Genomic DNA, 16,477 nt, shown 5'->3' on the forward strand with positions numbered 1-16,477 from the left:
GTCAGTAAATTAGACCCTCTAAGATCTATCTATGGTTGTTTTGGATATTTTAGTCTCTCAGATTTTTTTGACAATTGATAAAATGTATGACATGTCAATCTTTTTGTTGTTTCTGAGACACAACGTGAGGTATTCTAGAAATTCACCCCCCAAAAATGATTAGGTAACTTGCTTAATAAATTGTTACCACAGATGTGCCATTTAATTTTTTTTTTTTAGAGAACACAAATAATTTTTTTTTTTGCACTGTATAGAACTGTAGCTGAAGCTCAATGGTATTCGTACAGTACAAATCCTGTATGCCAAAGTATGACTCCCCCCCCCCCCCCCCCCCGAAAAGATAAATTGATTTTTGTTTTGTCAGTTTTTCTGGTGTTTCTTAGGGCTGGTGCACACCAAAAGATCGAAAAGCGCTTGGCAACTGAAACCCTATGAGGGTGTCCCCACAGCAGCATTGTGATTTTTCTAAAATCGCAACCGCGATGCATGTAGCATTTTTTGGAGTGATTCAGCTTGAATGAATTAGCAAAAACACTCATTCATTCAAAAATTGCTCTGAGAATCGCTAAGCGCTAGCAATTGCATATAGCGATTTTGGTGTGCACTAGCCCTAAGACATAGCGTGGGATATTACTTCTTCATTGGTTTCTTCTTCTGAATATAATATTACCTCAAATTTGTAACTAGTTTGTTTGTGGGAGACAACAGGAACTGCAGAATAAGGAAGCAGTGTGGTATCTAACCTATTCCAACAATGGGTCCAATAAATATCCTCTGCTGAAGCTGCTTGGTTGCCACCATTTCAGTCCTGGTCTTTTGAATGCCGCATGATGACTAGAGACCAGGATGGAGGTGAGTGACTGTGACAGCAGACGACTGCAGTAGAGGGGTACAGACCTGCTGCAGGACTCAGGAGTAGCTAAGGCACTCAGTTGTGATATTCTGCATTGGGGGGAGGGAGGGAGGGAGGGAGGGGGGGGGGGGGGGTCACACGGAGGCAGAAAATGTAATGGGTGTGGTAGAAAGGTGTCTGCACAAGGTATGGGGGGTGTTCATGATTGCACACGGTATGGGAGGAAGGGGTATCGATGGAGGCTGCACATTATGAGATCTTGTTGAAGGGTAGCTGCACATTTTGGAAAAGGCTTTTTATGAGGATTAGGGCTACCTCAAGATGTGCTAGTGTCTGTGTGTGTTTACATATCTGTATATGGGGGCATATATGCTCTATGTACAGTATGTACATTGTGACAGTTGGAGATCAAGGGTGGGAGCCTGTGTCTCATATCCAGCAAGGGACCCTTAGGGCTGGAACCCAGTATAGCATTTTTTTTTTTGGAGTATTTAGGGATCGCTTTCAAACGAAACGCTTGCAATTTCCCTAAACGCTCTGCCAATATAAATGAATGGGACAGATTCCACTAGAGCGATTGCGAACATGCAGCATTTTGGGAGCGTTTCCATTCTAATGTATTGCATAGGAGCAGGGAAAACGCTCCCAAAATCCCTTGCAAAGCGCTACCACAAATCAATAGTGATTGCGATGGCGCTTTGTGCTTTTTAGTGGGTCCCAGGCCTTACTGCTACTGGTCACAGTGGTTGAACAAGGCTTCACTCGTGGCTGAAAGGGGCAGTTGCCCATGAGAAAGGCATTACATTTTAATTCTAAGTGCAATGAATTGACTGTTTACAATAAAAAACAAACAAACTGTATTTCACTACTGGAGCGCTCCCCCCCCCTTCCCTCTACTATGTTTTATAACCCACCATTCCCAAGAGACCACTTTCCAGTACTAAAGATGTTAAAAAATTCAGAAAGTAAATCGGGGAGAGGAAAGATTTTACAATAACACTGACTTAACAATTTAGGCTAGGTTCACGGTCAGTTGCATTATGCATGCCTTATATAGTGTACTGGTTAAGGACTCTGCCTCTGACACAGGAGACCTGGGTTTAAATCTTGTAGTTGCCCCAGTATAGATTAGATAGGTAGGTGTCCCCAGTGGAGGTTAGCCAGGTAGGTGCCTCCAGTATAGGTAGCCAATATAGTTGCCCCCAGTATAGATTAGCTTAGTAGGTGCCTCCAATATAGGTAGCCAATATAGTTGCCCCCAGTATAGGTTAGCTTAGTAGGTGCCTCCAATATTGGTAGCCAGTATAGTTGCCCCAGTATAGGTTAGCTAGGTAGGTGCCTCCAGTATAGGTAGCCAGTATAGTTCCCCCAGTATAGGTTAGATAGATGCCTACAATATATGGTAGGTAGCCAGTATAGTTGCCCCAGTAAAGGTTAGAAAGGTAGGTGCCCCCACTAGGTAGCCAGTATAGTTGCTCCAGTATAAGTTAGAAAGGTAGGTGCCCCCAGCAATGGTAGCCAAGCATAGGGGCGGTGGAAAGCAGGCATAGTGTAGTTCCAACTTACCTTCGGCAATCCCCACATGCACGCAGCCTCTTTCTTCTTCCTCCTAGGCGCTCCTCATGTTGGTAACAGCGCCTCTGTGTTGACATGCGGCTATGTCATCACATGACGCCTGGGAGAGAGAGAAGAAAGATGCTACGTGCATGCAGGGATCGCAGAAGGTGAGTTGTAACTCCTCTATGCCCGCTCTCCCCCGCTGCTGAGCTTCCCTTCCTTGCTCTGCACATGTGCACTATGATAAGACTCGTAGCCACACATGCACAGAATGCTCCCAGCCATGGGATCCCAATCAATGACGCATGCTGCCAGGCCAGTGCATGCACAGTAGTGCACGAGTTGGATTCTGTACTTGAGGACATTAGTGCTTCTGAGGGCTTACAGAAGCTGCAAAGTTGAAAAGAGGACAGCATTGGAAAAATTCCACCGAGAGAGTACAGGGAAGGTTCTATAGGATCCATAAGGTAAGTAGATGACTTTTGTTTAAAGGGGTTCTTCCGCGAATGAGGAAAAAAATAAAAAGTGGTTTATGCATAAACTATTAACCACTTAAGCTCTCAGTCGTTTTCACTTTATGCATCCGAACAATGTTCACCTCCCATTCATTAGCCTATAACTTTATCACTACTTATCACAATTAACTGATCTATATCTTGTTTTTTCCGCCACCAATTAGGCTTTCTTTGGGTGGTACATTTTGCTAAGAGCCACCTTACTGTAAATGCATTTTGACAGTAAGAATAAGAAAAAAACGGAAACAATTCATTATTTCTTAGTTTTCGGCCATTGTAGTTTTAAAATAATACATGCCTCCATAATTAAAACCCATGTATTGTAATTGCCCATTTGTCACGGTTATTTCACCGTTTAAATTATGTCCCTATCACAATGTATGGCGACAATATTTTATTTGGAAATAAAAGAGCATTTTTCCCGTTTTGCATCCATCACTATTTACAAGCTTATAATAAAAAAAATATATAGAAATATTTCATCTTTACATAGATATTTAAATAGTTTAGACCCTTAGGTAAATATTTATGTGTTTTTTTTTAAATTGTAATGTTTTTGTTTTGTTTTTATTAAACATTTTATGTGGGTATTTTTGGGAGGGGGGGAAGTAAATAGTGTTTTATTTAGGGAAAAGTGTGTGTAATGTAATTTTTTTTTACTTTTAGATGTAGTTTTACTCTTTGGCCACAAGATGGCAACCTCGAGTTTGTTTACATGACGTCACTCTAAGCGTTCAATGTACGCTTAGAGGGACATAGTCTCAGAAAAAGCATAGCTTCCGAGAGAAGCTGTCGCTTTTTCAGCGGGGGAGAGGAATCAGTGATCGGGCACCATAGCCCGATACATTGAATTACTGGGCTACCGAATTCGCGGCCGGGAGTGCACATGCACGCGCGCGATCGGCCGCGGGAGCGCGCGGGAGCTCGCCTGTCCTCCTTGACGTTTTTATACGTCAAGCAGGACAAAGTGGTTAAACATCCTTCTAAAATAGTGTAAAAAGTTTTTTAAAAAAATGAATGGTTTCATCAATACAACATGTAATGTAAATAGTGGCGGATGACGGCTGGGAGGCTAATCCATTTGTTAAGGGTTTTTGTTTTTTTTACTTTCTTTTCACAAACATAATTCCTGCCTAAGTAGTTTTCAGTGGTATAACCCACTTCTAGCAGGAATCACCGTTATAGCCCTGACGGCTGAGCTGCTGAATATGTGTTTACATTGTTGTTAGGCAACCAGAGGTCATGCAGGGACTCGTTTGTGAAAAGAGTCATAAGCTGCTGGGAGAATGAATCAGTCCCATCTACACCATATGATTCTTTGTCAGATTTGATTCAATTTGATTTGATTCATTGATTTGATTCAATCTGACATGTCCGAGTCATGATTCGATTCAATTTGAATCAAATTGAATTTAACCACAACCTCTTGGAGGGTATATAAGCTGAAGTCAGCCGCCATGTTCGTTTGGCTGCTACAATGACATAAGCCTGTAGGCTATAATTTATACTTGTTTTACAATGTACTCTTGCACCTTATCACTATTTGCACGTTCTTAGCACTTGTTCCCTTGAAAAAGCTTCAGTTAGAAGAGAAATATGTCGGGTTGTTTGGTGGGGGTTGTGTGATTTTACATTTTAACCAGTAAATGCCATTAAGCCTGGGATAATTTAGGTTGTCCCCTCATATGCTGACAGAGCAGGCTTGGCAACTACTTGCAAGTGTAATTTAGTAATGTATTTCCAGCCAGCATTTTGCTTTTAATTAGACTTCAATAAAAGTTAAGTTTTAGATTCAGCATAGAGAGATATTTTGTTGATAATACTGTAGCCCAGGATTTGTTGAATTATTGATAGTGAAAGATCACAGACCAATCTTACCACCATTCATGTAGTATGAGAGCCATACCTTCACAGTCTTTTCTATGGAGCTGAACTCCCGATCAGAAAAAAATCTTTGCAAGATGATGCACACACAGATGCTGTACAGACACAAAAGATCAATATTTGCAAACGATCTGTTCCTGCCAAAAATCCATTCCTGCAAATTGCATTCATAGCCTATGAGATCTGCAGATCATCATACACACCTTGTTTAACCACTTGATGACCCAGCCTTTACCCCCCCTTAACCCTCCTGGCGGTTTGCTAAAAAATCGCCAGGGGGCAGCAAATCTTTTTTTTTTTATGTTTTTTTTTTTTTTCATGTAGCGAGACAAAGTCTCGCTACATGATAGCCGCTGCTCAGCGGCATCCCCCCAGCCCCTCCGATCAGGAGATCCCGTTCAAAGAACGGGATCTCCTGGAGGGCTTCCCCCGTCGCCATGGCGACGGGGCGGGATGACGTCACCGACGTCAAAGGGGATTCCTATCCACCCCATAGAGCTGCCTGGCACTGATTGGCCAGGCAGCGCACGGGGTCTGGGGGGGGGGGGGGCGGCTGCGGCGTGACGGATAGCGGCGGATCGGCGGGTAGCGGCGGCGATCGGGCACTGCACGCAGCTAGCAAAGTGCTAGCTGCGTGCAGCAAAAAAAAAATTATGCGAATTGGCCCAGCGGGGCCTGAGCGGTGCCTTCCGGCGGAGCTCGGGCTTACCGCCAGGAAGGTTAAGGACCAGCGCTGTATTTGCTGATCTGTGCTGGGTGGGCTCTACAGCCCCCAGCAAAGATCAAACACCAGGCAGAGCGACCAGATCGCCCCCCTTTTTTCCCCACTAGAGGATGATGTGCTGGGGGGGTCTGATTGCTCCTACCTGCGTGTGGCTGGCGGGGGGGCACCTCAAAGCCCCTCCACCGCAGGATTCCCACTCTCCCTCCCTTCCCCGGAGATCCGAGGCTGCACAGGAACGGATCTGTCCTGTGCAGCCTCTAACAGGCTCCTGCCTGTCATGTGACAGCGATCCCCGGCCGCTGATTGGCCGGGGATCGCTGATCCAGTACAATGCTGCTACTGTTAGCAGTGTTGTACAAATGTAAACAAAGCGTATTATTTCTGCTTGTGTTTACATTTAGCCTGCGAGCCGCGATCGGCGGCCCGCAGGCTATTCACGGAGCCCCCCGCCGTGAATTGACAGGAAGCAGCCGCTCGCGCGAGCGGCTGCTTCCTGATTAATTAGCCTGCAGCCGGCGACACAGATCTGCGTCGCTGGTCCTGCAGCTGCCACTTTGCCGACACGCGGTATGAGTGCGTGGTCGGCAAGTGGTTAACTGACATTCATCTGCCGATCTGATCAGACAATCATCTGCAGATCTGAAAATCCATCCTGGTGGATCTGATCTACACAGGGCCGGCCCGCTCATGAGGTGGGGTGAAACTTTTGCCTCAGGCGGCAAATTTCTAGGGGCGGCATCCGCCCATCGGTGGGTGCGGGGAGCCGGCCGCCCAGCTGGAGGGGTAGCGGGCAGGACGGGAGTATTGGGCCTAGCGGCGGGGAGGGGGGGTCAGACCCCCCCCCCCTGGGTCCCCCGTCCTCCGCTCCCCTCCAGCTTTAAATAGATAAGAAGCGCAACTCGTAAGAGGCAGTGGGCGGGGAGGACTCACCTCTTCCTCGCTCGATCCAGCGTGCGCTCCACTGACGTCACTTCCTGCAACGCCGCCCACTGTATTGTAAGTGGACGGCGCTGCAGGAAGGGACGTCAGTGGAGCGCACGCTGGATCGAGCGAGGAAGAGGTGAGTCCTCCCCGCCCACTGCCTCTTACGAGTTGCGCTTCTTATCTATTGAAGGCTGGAGGGGAGCGGAGGACGGGGGACCCAGGCGAGGGAGGGGGGGGGTCCGACCCCCCTCCCCGCCGCTAGGCCCATCACCCCCGCCCTGCCCGCTACCCCTCCAGCTCAGCGACGGTGGTCCCCCCCACGGGGGGCGGCGGCGGCAATCATTTTTTCCTCAGGCGGCAAAAAGTCTAGGGCCGGTGTAATGCCGATTTATGCTTCCTATCGAGACATGCTGAAATCCGATCTGGGCATGTGCACCAGCACTTGAGCTCAGTTTGCCTGATATCCTTCCGCCGGCTTGTCGATAATAACTACTACTAAGCATCCCATAGGAGCAGGTTAGGAGAGGTTGTAGGTTAGTGTTAGGAGTAGAAAAGGGAGGTTAGCGTTAGGAGAACAGATGGGAGGGTTAGTGTTAGGATAGGAGAGGGGGTAGAGTTAGGGTTACGAGTGGAGAAGGGTGAGTAAGTTAGGCAGACCAGTAGCATATCTCGATACAATTGCATATTTAGACACCTTGTCTATCGATTGACACTACCAGATTAGGCCAGGTAGTACATTTCGACAAAGTAGGACAACTCGGCACTACACCGGCCCTGGATCTACAGATGAATGTCTGTTAAAAAAGGTGTGTATGATGATCTGCATATCATTTTGCAGGAACGGATCTTTTGCGGATACTGATCTTTTGAATGTCTACAGCATCTTTGTGTGCAGCATCTTACAAAGATTTCTGTCTGATGGGGAGTTCAGTTCCATAGAATAGACTGTGTAGGTATGGCTCTCATAGTACATGGAAGGGGGTAAAATTGGTCTGTGATCTTTCATTTTCCAAAGACTATAGTCTGATGTGTGTATGAGCCTTTACGTACACTGCCTGTGTGTGGTGTTCCCTCCTGCAGAGAAGTCTGTGTGTCCCAGCGCTGCTCGTGTGTGAAAGACTGAGATTATGGTTTGAGGAGGGAGACCGAGTCACCGTCCTGCCGCTATGGCCAAAACACTCGGCTCCTGCTGCCTGCATGTAATCTGCTGGATGCGGACGGAGCAGTTGTAAGGTGGTGCAGGGAAGATTCCGCGCAATCGTAACAACACCACCACGCCCCGCAGTGTTATATCAAGTTCCGCCTATCTTCTCTGCTCTCACAAGCAGAGCTCAGTGCTAGACCTGTTTGTTTCACGTCACAGAAATCAGCTGACTCAGCTGCTAGTCTAGAGACCTACTGATCACGTGACCACCAATCATATGACTGCAGCGCTGCGCCGTAATCAGATGTGTGTTGCTCGGTTGGTAGAGTTGCATGTGAGCCTAGCCTACTGTAGGACAGAGATCAGCTATATAACCTGGTGGGACCGTGGGAAGGGCAAGAGAAAGTGGGCGCCGCCATAATAACTACATTACATCAGGCTTACTAGGTAAATTTTCTTTTGTTGCTCTTTTTTTCTACACTGCGCAATCCTTGACGTTCGGTTATCAAACTACACTATTCTGCAGCACCGTAGGTCAAACTCTGCAGTAATGTATGGGTGAACACCAGGCTGATTTGTAAGTGAAAGTGAAACAGCTGCAGACTTCTGTTGAAAATACTAAGAAAATAATGCTTGCTTGCTTGCTTCTCTGCATAACTACAGGGTATCATCTGAGCCTGGAAATGTATCTGAAGTTGCCCATTAATGGTAGAATATCCAAAATGATGTATTGGCATATTTGAGTGGCAATCATGGGGGTACACTAACAGAGACAAAAAATATAGTACAATGCGATGCAATCAGTGGAATTGCTCCAAAGAAACAGATTAATGGAATGATCGATACATCAATTGTATATTATAGCCAAACACAAAATGCTATTTGATTATATGGATGTACTTTCCTGAGTGTGAGCCTTGACATGATTTTTCAGTGTTGGTTGTAATGCTGGGAATACAAGATGGGATGGTTTTGCAGATTTACTGTCCGATTGTTTTTGTGTTTTTTTTCTGATCGATTAGCATTCACTTCTATAAGAAATCGATTGAAAATCAGATTGGACATGTCAAAAATGATCGAACCATCTATCTGCCAAAAAAAAATCTCATGGTGTATTCCCAGCATTAGGCTCTGACAATCTACAGACAAGGCTATAATTTGCTGTGGGTAGCATCAGAGGTTTTACTGCCTTATCCGCCTCTGGGCGCTAGTCTACTTTAGGGGCCCCAGCAGGAAACCTCATAGGAAAACTTAACCAATATCATTGGGTTTGACGGCACCCACTTGAACTGCTTGGATTCCAATAGGTGTAGTAAACTACGCCCACTCTATTCAGCTAATCACAATGCTTTGTGCTGTTGAGGGTGCTGTGATTAAACAGCTGTTCCCTATGATGGGTCCGTTGTAGCAGACTAGTGCCAACCTCTGTTTCTCTTTCCTTTATGCCTCCAACACACTACCCTCTAGATTGTAAGCTTGCAAGTACAGCAACCTCCTTGTAGTGTTTTTGATGTAATTTATTATATGAACATAAAGCAGTACTGATGATGTCTCAAACCACACATTAAAAATGTATGTATTTATATTGATGGATGTCCTGATTGAACAGAGTATTAAACCTCTCATGCATCTATGCTCCCCACTATATTTTTTTGTACTGTGTACAGCGCTATGGAAGATGTTGGCACTATATGAATAAAACCTACACACAACCAGAACATCTCTGCTGCACCTTTGGCTACTTTGTACCTCAATAAAGTGGTTGGAAACCTATATGGATCTCTATAGGCTTCTATGGAAAGCTGTTAACTATCATAATTACTGTTAATATAGATAGTCAGGTCAGAAACAGCCCTGTCATTATTTCGTGCCCTGAGCTAAAGGTCCATCCACACCTTCAATTAAATTGGGCTGAGGTGTTAGCTAAAGACCGCCTTGGGTGAGACTTTGTTGTGCGTATAGTTGCGCTGATATGTTGGCAAGAGATCCAGCATACAGCATCAACTCACCCAAACAAATCCCTACTCCATTGTTATCGCCCAAGCTCCATCCCCCTCCATTTTGGGCCACACATAGTCTGTCCACCGAGAAGGCTCTACGGCAGCCTTTTTCAATCTCTTTTGAGATGAAGGACCCTTTAAAATGTTTTTCAAATCTCGGGGAACCCCTGCATGAAAATGATGCTGAGAAACATCGCCATTTTGATTGCGAGTATTTGCCACCAGTATAGGTAGTCTGCTATAGTTGCCACCAGTAGCCAGGAATAGGGGCCCCCAGTATAGATATCCAGGCATAGGTGTTCCCAGTATAGGTAGGCAAGAATAGGGGCCCCCAGTTTCCAGGTCTCAGTGCGTTGGGTGAAGTAACAACAAGCCCCGGACTCCTGTGCTCCCTCAAGTGTCCATCAGCTGCATGGGGCTTCGGGGGTCGGCTATCAGCGCTGACATGCTGGCTACAGTGCATGCCAGCTGACACCTTGCAAGAACATACTCACCCGGTGATTGTCTCGATCTGTCTCCTCTTCGCTCAGCTGTCTACTTCACCGCTGCATCCTTAAGCTCACTCTCTCACGCAACATTGAAGCGTGTGAAAACTGCCCTGTAAGGGAGCGTCGTGATACCTCAGAGGGCAAGTGGGACTATTTTATCCCACGAAAGGGGAAAGCGGGACCAATCTTCCCCACAGAAGAGGCAAAACGCAGCGGAACTTCTGAGGGATTCTCACAGAAATGCTGCTCTATGGTATCCAGAGCCTTCCCTCTACATAGATATGTATGAAACCTGAAGTGAATTTTTCACTTCAGATTCCATTTAAATACAAACCAATGTTAACAAATTCTTTATTTTATAATGTGTAACCCCCAAAGCTCTTCTCTCCCCTCTGCACGGATTGGCGGGTGGCAGCGACAGTAACTCAGCCGAAACTCCAGCTCCTCCATAATTCACCTTTCATTCACCATCTCTAATGGCCACCTTGTATAAATGTAGATATTTAAGTCATAGTTATTAACTATAGTTATTATTTACTTCTATAAAGATTCCAGACATTTTCAGAGGGGGTATAATATATTGATGTGTATGCTATCCTTATTTCTACAGGAAAAATGAAACTCATCATTCTTGATGATTATGACCAAGCTAGTGAGTGGGCGGCAAAGTACATCCGAAATCGCATCATCCACTTTAATCCAAATGCTGATAAATATTTTACATTGGGCCTTCCTACAGGTATGCTGCATCCCAATCAATTTTTCCAATTTCTTTTTTTTATTATTGATGAACACAGACAGAAAATGACAACTATCATAACTATCAACCAATACAAATTTGATATACAGCATTAGGTTTATTTGGAAAAAGACAGGTTAAACTTAGTCTGCCTACGCTATACTAAACCTGGTGCCTACTTTGTGCATGAAGGGCGTCTTGTGGAGCTCCCTCCCCCCCCCCCCCTCCCCATTACAGTAATGCCAGCTAGCAAAGCTCAGCCAGTCAGTACAGTTCCGTATATTTCACTTACTCCATTGATGACACACAGAAAGCTAATGGTGACTCCATCATCCAGCTGTCCATAAGATGTCCACACATCATGAACAGAACCTCCTGAGGCAGTCAAGTGACATGAAGGCACAGTGCACGCAGCACTGGGGTAATGCCAGCATCCACCACTGTACAAGCAGGAAGAAGCCACATGTATTGCCCTGCGACGTGATGCCTGGACAGCCCGCAGCAGCAGCGCAGCCCATCCAGCACCCCAGGCTAGTCCTTCCCCGTGCTTAGCACCCAGACTTCCTGGGGCACCAGTCACAGTCACTGTGGGTAAGCATGCATGCACAGTGGCTAGCATCACTCCACTGTGTACAGCGCTGCTACATCCGCTGCTCAGTTCCTCACTCCCTCACTGTTGGGGGAGAAAAAGTGCATCTTATGGTCCAAAAAATATGGGTAAGAACATATCAAAAGCTAGCAGCAGTCACCTTGCCAAAGAAAGCGAAGATTAATAAGAGATACTAAGGAAAAAAATGAAGAAAATTGAAACTTATAGAGTGGGGTCCAACTTGTATGGGTTAATTAAGGTCTGTGTACTGCTGGGTCATTTCTTCCAGTAACGGAGGTATCGCTGTTCCCATGCTTCTCCAGAAACACAAACTCGGTGACCCCTTATCAGTTTCATTGCTTATGTAAGCTCTACTCCCTGTTTTGATTTACAGAATTTAAAACAAAACAGTAGATTAGAGAGAGGGAAATACAAAACTGAACATATGTTTAATCTGCTTTTGTTAGTCTACAGAACAGCTGCATGTGAAGTTACGGTGCAGCTTACTCAGGTCTCTATATTTTGTATGTATAATGTGGCATGGCTACATTTTCTGTACAGTGTTAGAGCATGCCACTGTCTAGCATCAGTTACACTGACGTGTCTGCTTGGAAGTGGCACTGCCACTGGTCTCTATATTTTGTATGTATAATGTGGCATGGCTACATTTTCTGTACAGTGTTAGAGCATGCCACTGTCCAGCATCAGTTACACTGACGTGTCTGCTTGGAAGTGGCACTGCTCATGGGAGGACGCCACTGCCTGCCACCAGCACATAATTAGTCTTTGCCCTGTATCCAGGAAGGTTGCCTTTTAATATGTTTTATTATTTTGCAGGAAGTACACCCCTGGGGTGCTACAAAAAGCTAATTGAATATCATAAAAATGGAGATCTTTCTTTCAAATACGTGAAAACCTTCAACATGGATGAATATGTGGGTGAGTGATCTTTTCTTGGAGTGCTGGAAGATATAAGTAGACCTGTGTCCATCTCAATAAATGTAATAAAATAAGTGACACCTATGCTAACCTAAAAATAAAACACATAAGTAGATAAATAATAGTTCTACTTGCATAACAGATGTATTGCACTGTCCACGTTATGATTCCTGTGAATTTTATTAAGGAAAAGCAGAGAATCCTATTCTAGCCAGTTTCCATGTTGGTTACCTTTTGATTTCCTGACATCATTTCTTCCCTCACTCTTTTTCTCCTCTTGCTAATTGTGTATTCGTCACCCGCCCTCCTCCCAGAGTCTCCAGACACTCCCACTTAGGTCTATATTAGGAAGTGCACTGTCTTATGTCATTAGGAGGGGCAAATAAAGGGAAGAGGAGGAATATTTTATAGATAAAAAGACCCCCCCCCCAGCTTGCAACTGTTTGGCAATTAAAGGGCCAGTGCTCCTACGGTATGTGATAACTCCAAACAATAACAGCAGAAAAAAGTTTTGAATGCAAGATTAGCATCTTTATCACTTAATACACTCAGACCAGTTGCTGTTGAAATTTGATTTTTCCCAGAACGTCATTTCGGACAGCACCCCTGGATGAGACCCATCTCCCTCCGCACTGTGGACAGGAAACTGTTAAAACAAACATTTGCATAAGCAATAGGCAGCAGTACATAAGATACATTCAGGCTATAGTACCTCAGTTTAGTTTCCTGTCCCGGACGGAATGCGTGGGGAGATGTCTCCAGGAGTGCCATCCATGTCAGGCGGCAGGGGAAGCGTTTCTCAGGGCTCCAGGTGCAGCTGTACAGGGAGACAGTCTGGAGCCCTGCAGCGTGTCGGAGGCTTCTCCATTGGTGGCAGCGGATTTATGCGCACAGGCGCGCGCATGGAAGAAAGGTCACTTCCGGTTGAACCGGAAGTAGTCACGCGCATGGCGTCCCGCGTGATCTGAGGTCTGAGCTGCGCGGCAGGGGCCGCGGCGGTGATTGGAACAGCACACAGCTGTTCCCTGGAGGCGACATTAGCATACAATGAGCGGCAATTGCCGCATGATTAATGAGGTAAGCAGCATCTATTTAAAGTATATGTGGACATGATTCAGTTGGTTTGTGACTCTGAATCATGGAGGACGCCGCTGGGTCAGCTCCTGCACAATCTGTCAAGTCTGCCCAAGAACCCTCTCTGGCAAGTAGATGGATTATGATATTCTGCTTAGCTAGCTATACATTTGATATACATATTTATATCTGGAGGGAATGATCTAATGGCTGGTTATTTTTTATTATGTCTTATAGCCTAAAAGACAAGATAAAAGTGATAAAGCTAAAGAAGCTGAAAGGTCTGACAGATCCTCTGCTCATTCCAGCCAGCATGGATCTAGCAAGACGGAAAAGAAATGTGCCATTTGTAACAGCCATTTATCATCTTCCTCTACTAAGAAATTGTGTCGTCATTGTACAGATAAGCTTGTTAAGGAGGAATCCCCCGTTATATTCAAGGATTTAATGGGTTGGATGCGGGCTGAAATGTCCACAGCAATTAAAGAAATTAAAGATTCTGCTATTGCCTCTACCGCCTCAGCTGCTTCAGATAACGCTGGAACCAGTACTGCTGTAGATTCAATACCTATAGTAATTAGTTCGTCATCTCCAGGGGTACCTGTAGTTCCACCCGTACCTCCTAGGAGACGGAGAAGAGAAAGCGATATTGAAGGTTCTGGTTTATCAGATGGGGAAATTTCTCCTTTTGACGAGATTTCTAATGAAGAAGATGATTTATCTAAGCCAGATAAACCAAAGTTTGCATTTTCACCCGAATTAATGAAGGACTTATTGATTGCCATGCATGACACGATGGGTATCAGGTCTGAGCAGAAATCATTGACACCCTTGGACGAGATGTATGAAAGCTTGGCGGATCCCCAATCCAGGTTTATCCCAGTCCATAATACGCTTAAAGTTATGATTAAAAAGGAATGGGATAATTGGCCCAAATCCCTATCCAAACGGTACCCTTTCAGTCCTGAGGACCAGGGGTTTTGGGGTGTTCCGCCTAAGTTGGATCCATCTTTCTCAAGGGTGTCAAAAAAGACTGACTTGCTCTTTGAAGATTTTGGGAACCTTAAAGATCCAATTGATAAAAAAATGGACAATGTCTTAAGAAGAGCATGGGAATCTTCTTCTCTAACATTTAAGCCTGCCATAGCCTCCACAGCTGTAAGCAGATCTTTAAAGACCTGGCTTTTGGAGATACAGAATAAGATTGCTTCTGGAGTACCTAGAGAGGAAATTTTAAATGACTTTCCTAAAGTTTTGAATGCTTCTAATTATTTGATGCCTCAGATGATACGGTTAAGTTAACTGCTAGATCTACAGCTTTGGTTAATTCGGCGAGAAGAGTATGGGTGAAAACTTGGAGTGGTGACACTGCTTCAAAATCAAAGTTGTGCGGTATCCCATGTGAGGGGAGTTTGCTCTTTGGCTCAAAGCTGGATGATACTCTGGACAGAACAGCAGATACCAAGAAAAATTTTCCAGTTAAAAAGAGACCCTTTCAGAATAAACGTCCCTTTCGTCCTTCATCCAAAAACGAGCCAGATCCCAGGTCCTCTAAGGGTAAAAGATGGGCTCCTTACAGATCACAAAAACCCAGATCCAATTTTGTTCCCTCAAAAAAGCCAGATAAACAATGACGCCAGGATCCCACTGGGGGGGGAGAGTTGCAAACTTCTTCGAGTTGTGGCAGCCTCTATTCCCAAACCAGTGGTTGCTAAAAGTAGTATTGGAAGGTTACAGTATAGAATTCAGTCAACGGCCTCCAACTCAGTTTTGTGTTACTCCCCACTCAAGAGATCCAGAAAAGGTTGTAGCTCTTCAAGAGGAAGTTCTCTCCCTTCTACAAAAGAGAGTGATTCGAGAGGTTCCAAAATGCCAAAGGTAACAGGGGTTCTATTCCCCGGTTTTTCTAGTAAAAAAGCCACAGGGCAAGTTTCGTTTTATTCTGAACCTGAAAAATCTGAACCAGTCAGTAAGGTACAGAAAATTCAAGATGGACAACATCCAGTCAGTAATTCGTGTGTTACAAAGGGACGATTATCTAGCATCCCTAGACCTAAAAGATGCCTATCTCTCCACCTGCCAATACATCTATCCTCACAGCAGTATCTAAGGTTCGCAATACAGATGGAGACAGAGGTAAGACATTATCAGTTCAATGCTTTGCCTTTTGGATTATCTTCAGCCCCATGGTTATTCACCAAGGTGATGTCTGAGGTCCTGGCAGTTCTTAGACAGAAAGGGGTTAACATTACTGGATATCTTGATGATTTCCTATTGTGGGGTAATTCACCTGATAAGGTCAACGAGCATATTGAAACTACGATAGACTTCCTACAGCATCTAGGCTGGATCATTAACTGGGAAAAATCTTCATTAATCCCTACTCAACTTATAGAATTTTTGGGGTTTAATGTATCTACTAGGGAGGAAAGACTGTTTTTGCCTTCCAGAAAGAAATGCATTATTCTTAATACTGTCTTCTCATTTCAGAGATCAAGAAGCATATCATTGAGAAAGGCTATGGCTCTACTAGGTCTTCTCACTGCTTCCTTTCCAGCGGTCCATTGGGGACAGTTCCACTCCAGGTTCCTTCAACTGTGGATCCTCAGATCCAGGAACAAGTCACTTACAGCTCTAGACAAGAAAGTACTGGTGCCTCACAGCATAAAAGTGTATTTGATGTGGTGGCAGAACCACACACATCTATCCACGGGACGTCTTTGGAGTTACCCGGTTCAGACAACAATAACAACGGACGCCAGTCTATGGGGCTGGGGAGCTCACCTGAATTTCCTACCAGCACAAGGTCAGTGGTCTACGGAAGTAAGTTCGCAATCCTCAAACAGGGAGCTAGAGGCTGTCTGGCGGGCCTTACAACATTTCAGTACACAGATCAGAGATTCTCATGTCTTGATAAAAACAGACAACAGGAGTGTTGTGGCCTTCCTGAACAGGCAGGGGGGTACGAAGAGCAAGAGCTTATGGAAGCAGACTGCAAAGATCCTTTTCTGGTCAGAGGCAAACCTCAGCTCTCTGACTGCTGTACA

At 45.1% G+C, this 16,477-nt stretch overlaps 1 protein-coding gene across 1 annotated transcript in view; it reads left to right on the forward strand.

Annotated features, from left to right (window-relative positions):
- The first annotated feature begins 7,861 nt into the window (after positions 1–7,861).
- Positions 7,862–16,477, forward strand: part of GNPDA1 (glucosamine-6-phosphate deaminase 1) — a 38,409-nt gene continuing 29,793 nt past the window's right edge. Inside the window, exons 1-3 of the mRNA XM_068272933.1 lie at positions 7,862–8,048; positions 10,700–10,828; positions 12,255–12,356. Coding sequence (XP_068129034.1) covers positions 10,705–10,828; positions 12,255–12,356 — 226 coding nt within the window. The 5' untranslated portion in view covers positions 7,862–8,048; positions 10,700–10,704. The remainder of the gene's footprint in view (positions 8,049–10,699; positions 10,829–12,254; positions 12,357–16,477) is intronic.

This window comes from Hyperolius riggenbachi, chromosome 3 (assembly GCF_040937935.1).
Source record: "Hyperolius riggenbachi isolate aHypRig1 chromosome 3, aHypRig1.pri, whole genome shotgun sequence".
Classification (NCBI taxonomy): domain Eukaryota; kingdom Metazoa; phylum Chordata; class Amphibia; order Anura; family Hyperoliidae; genus Hyperolius; species Hyperolius riggenbachi.